This window comes from Mustela lutreola, chromosome 16 (assembly GCF_030435805.1).
Source record: "Mustela lutreola isolate mMusLut2 chromosome 16, mMusLut2.pri, whole genome shotgun sequence".
Classification (NCBI taxonomy): Eukaryota; Metazoa; Chordata; class Mammalia; order Carnivora; family Mustelidae; genus Mustela; species Mustela lutreola.
In genome coordinates this window covers 56,616,064-56,620,345 of record NC_081305.1, presented here as the reverse complement: position 1 = coordinate 56,620,345, position 4,282 = coordinate 56,616,064, and the positions used below count along the sequence as shown (strand labels likewise).

Below are 4,282 nucleotides of genomic sequence, written 5' to 3'. Positions count from 1 at the left end.
AAAACATTCTTTTCCTTGGGATGAGAACTTGCAAGATTCACTCTTCCAGCAACCTTCAGATATGCACGACAACACCGCAGACTACAGTCACCATGCTTGACATCACATCCCTGGGACTTATCCATGTATATATGTGTAGATAGGCATCCGTTTCTATTTATAAAATCACCTTAAAATATTAGAAATATTATATTGGGTACACATGTTATACTCTGTGATTTCCCCTCCAATTCTGTGGCATTTTAATTATTTTTTAAATGTATTTTTTATCTTAATTTTTTAATTTTATTTTTTAAAAGATTTTACTTATTTATTTGATAGAGACACAGTGAGAGAAGGAACACATGCAGGGGGAGTGGGAGAGGGAGAAGCAGGTTTCCCACTGTGCAGGGAGCCTGATGTGGGGCTCAATCCCAGGAACCTGGGATCATGACCTGAGCCCAAGGCAGATGCTTAACGACTGAGCCACCCAGGCGCCCCAGAATGTAGGTTTTCATATCAAAACCTCATCATCCACCATCCATAGCCAAAACCCCATTATTAACAGCCGGATCACCTTCAACTCATATCTCAGGAAGAAAGAAAATTAAAAAAGCCTTATAAGGAGGGTCCTAGTTTCTCCTTTCACAAAAGAAACTGAAGATTACTTCTCAGGAGAATGATTAGACCTTTTCATGCCCTTCCCCAAAAATCTCACCATCAGTCACAATATTTCCAAATCTTGTCTTTGTTATAATGCTGGGTCAGGGAACACCATTTTTTCCCAAAGGCATCCCCATCTTCAGTACATTCCCTGTAGATCATGTGTCTGTACCAGAAGGGAAACACGCATTTTGCAAAGTCTACAGAGGAGGGAAGCAATCAGAATAAGAAATCTTTCTATTTTGTTATTTCTTCTTTGCCATGTCTCTCATGCACACATGTCTGTGCCCCCCCAAACCCTTCCCCCGCATTCAGCACCGTCTGCTTGGCAATATTGGTGGGAGATTGAGGTTTTGCTAAAAGTTTGCTTTCAAGGTCATGTGTTTGCAGCTCTCATAATGTCCTTGGTGCAATGTGATTTGCATACTGTCAGAGACCTACCTGCACAGATCTCCTTTTCACAGTGTCATTGACCATGGAGTCCCCGTACAGCGCCCTCTTGTGGATCCTATTGAACAAATATCACCCAACCTCCCTGCCGTATTCAGAGGCCGGACACTCACCGTCTTCAGAGCAGTATTTCCAATAGCCTTGGTAAGTCTCATTTAGGGAACACCACTTGTGTTTCGTCTTGAGCTTGATGCAGTCATAGAATATTCCATTTTTGTAATGGAATGGAAAGAAACATTTGCCATCTGGAGAAAACAAAAATTCTTGGTCTTTCTCTGGGAGTGTTACTTGGGATGTTACAAACTTACTTTTTTTTCTTAATATATTATCGGTCCATTTGATCGATCTCAATTTGACATTGAGAGAGAGAGGGAGAGAGCATGAGAAGGGGAAGGTCAGAGGGACAAGCAGGCTTCCTGCTGAACAGGGAGCCCGATGTGGGACTCGATCCCAGGACCCTGGGATCATGACCTGAGCTGAAGGCAGTCGCTTAACTAACTGAGGCACCCAGGTGCCCTACAAATTGACTTTTGTCTTCCCCTGGTTGCACTGAAGTGAGAGCTGCTCCCTGGGGTCCTGTTGAATACTGAGTCATTTAACACTTTTCTCCATGGTATAAACACTCTTGATATATTTTGCTTAGCATTTGGCCCCAGTTCCAGAAAACTCTCATAAGCTTAGAAACATAAATGTGAGACTTATCTATTGAACAATTTCCCCTCCATCTCTTTTCTTCACCTTATTACACACACACACACACACACACACACACACACACACACACACACACACATAGTATATAGCCTAGTTTGTATCTATTCAGTTTTCTCCATGCCTATATGGACATAACGTGTATACGGACATTACGTATACACACCTGTAAGTCTCTACAAGACACACACAGGATACATACTATACATGGGCTCTCTGCACAGAGTTTTTGCTCCCTCGTAAAATGAATCATACTTTATATCCGTAACTTGTTTCTAACTTAGCTTATCACAAAAATCCTCCCCAATGTATCTTTTTCTTCCCCCCTCCTGGCCTCCATTTAAGACAGTGTTCAGAACTTTCTCTAGAATTGAACTCATCATCTTTCTCTCTCACTTATATTCTTCCTCCGTGAAGGGCATCTCTATCCACCTACCTGAGCCCAAAAAAACCCTTACCCCATGTATCCTTTTAACATTTGTAGCTCTAACTCCTTTCTAATGTCAATTCATATTCTGTGATACGGATTTTGCCAAATTGACTCAACATTTCCTGTATTCAGATTGTTTTCCCTCTCTGCAAAGCTGAAGCAAACTTTTCATGTATGTAAATTCTTAGGTACTGAAGCATTTATTTCTACAGAATGGAATCCCAAAAGTAAGATTCTTAGGTTAACGCACATATGAACTGTTAATGTTATTGGATATTGCTTTCTCAAAGGACAGTAGCAATTCATGTTTCCTACCAATGTGCCCTTTTACCTGGATTTTCTTCACCCTGAAGTATTTATACAATCTTAAGGTGTATACCTTTTTATCTTTTAAAAGATTTTATTTACTTATTTGACAGAGGGAGATCACAAGTAGGCAGAGAGGCAGTTAGAGAGAGAGGAGGAAGCAGGCTTCCCGCTTGAGCAGAGAGCCCAATGCGGGGCTGGATCCCAGGACCCTGAGATCATGACCTGAGCTGAAGGCAGAGGCTTTAACCCACTGAGCCACCCAGGCCCCAGGTGTATACCTTTAAAACAGATTATTCCTGTCTTGCTTTAAAATAGATGATACAAAGTAGAATGACCAGGGTCTGAAGCCAGCAAGCATTAGAAAAGGTTACTTATTATTACTATTTGATGCATTCTTGGCTGATATGCTATTTATATTACTATGGTTATGGTTTGTTTAAATATCTGATAATACAAGGCGTTTCTCCAACGCTTTCCCCCCCATAATATTCCTAATTACTATTGGACATTTTTCCCATGTGAATTTTAAAATTAGGTATTTTCTGGTTTATTGGCAGAAATTAAAGAGTAGTGCTGGTAAAGATCAGGGTGACTCTTATTTCTTGTTTTTCTTTATCTGTTTACAAATTCCTTTTATCAAATTTACAAAAAGAGAGAAAACATTTTATCAGGAAAAAACCCACTGATCTCCCCATTTTTACAAAATTAAAAGAAAATATCCTTTAATCACAAAAGTTTTCTGATCATCTTACCTTTGACTTCTGGAAAGTGAATTATAGTTTCTGAAAAAGAAAATTGGAAGCCGATGTTTATTTCACTATTCTTATTTCTTCCAACCCAGAACATGGCATGATCTGTCATTTAGGACTCGCTTTATGTTCTTCAATATGATTTTATCATTTACTTATTTAAGTCCTGGACATTTCTTTTTTTCTTTTTTTTTCGATTTTATTTATTTATTTATTTAACAGACAGAGATCACAAGTAAGCAGAGAGGCAGGCAGAGAGAGAGGAGGAAGCAGGCTCACCGATGAGCAGAGAGCCCAGCACGGGGCTGATCCCGGGACCCTGAGATTACGACCAGAGCTGAAGGCAGAGGCCTTAACCCACTGAGCCACCCAGGCGCCCCAGTCCTGGACACTTCTTGCTGATTTAACCCCAAAGTGTTTTTTGTCACTGACATAAAATAGAATGATTTTCTTTTCTATGAGTGTCTACTGGGTTCTTACCAGTATAGGGTAAAACAAGTGGTTGTTACATGTTTATCTTATATCTAGCCACACATCCAGATTCTCTTATTTTTAAAAAATTTCTTATTAAGTTTCATTTTAATTTTCATATAGTTCAGATTTTCTTATTGAAGCTAGGAACATTTACTAGTTTTCCTAGGGCTTTTTGAAGTATGTAATCATACAATTATACTTCTTATTTTCTCTGCTTAATGGGTTATTTCCTTTTTGCAATATCACCTGCCTTAGGGCCCCTCCACCCCTGACAATGTTAACTAGTACTGGTCACAATCGATACATCCGTGCAGACGGAGTGATATTTGGGTTAAGAATGTTCATTTCAGGGGTGCCTGGGTGGCTCAGTGGGTTAAAGCCTCTGCCTTCAGCTCAGGTCATGATCCCGGGATCCTGGGATTGAGTCCCGCATCGGGCTCTCTGCACGGCAGGGAGCCTGCTTCCCTTCCTCTCTCTCTGTCTGCCTCTCTGCCTACTTGTGATCTCTGTCTGTCAA

The 4,282-nt window shown here is 40.3% G+C and overlaps 1 protein-coding gene across 1 annotated transcript; it reads right to left on the bottom strand.

Annotated features, from left to right (window-relative positions):
• Positions 1-699: 699 nt before the first annotated feature.
• BSPH1 (binder of sperm protein homolog 1) lies at positions 700-3,388 on the bottom strand. The gene is made up of 3 exons (XM_059151245.1): positions 3,295-3,388; positions 1,206-1,337; positions 700-842 (listed from the first exon to the last, which is right to left on the bottom strand). Exons 1-3 carry the CDS (start codon positions 3,386-3,388, stop codon positions 700-702), a joined length of 369 nt encoding a protein of 122 aa, XP_059007228.1.
• Between the last annotated feature and the right edge of the window lie 894 nt (positions 3,389-4,282).

Excerpts from the sequence above, each read along its gene's own strand:
- BSPH1 (XM_059151245.1), bottom strand. The coding sequence starts at position 3,388 with ATGTTCTGGGTTGGAAGAAATAAGAATAGTGAAATAAACATCGGCTTC. Across the intron at positions 1,338-3,294 it reads TCACTTTCCAGAAGTCAAAG|ATGGCAAATGTTTCTTTCCA; the intron begins GTAAGATGATCA and ends TGTTTTCTCCAG. Across the intron at positions 843-1,205 it reads GAAATACTGCTCTGAAGACG|ACTTTGCAAAATGCGTGTTT; the intron begins GTGAGTGTCCGG and ends CCTCCTCTGTAG.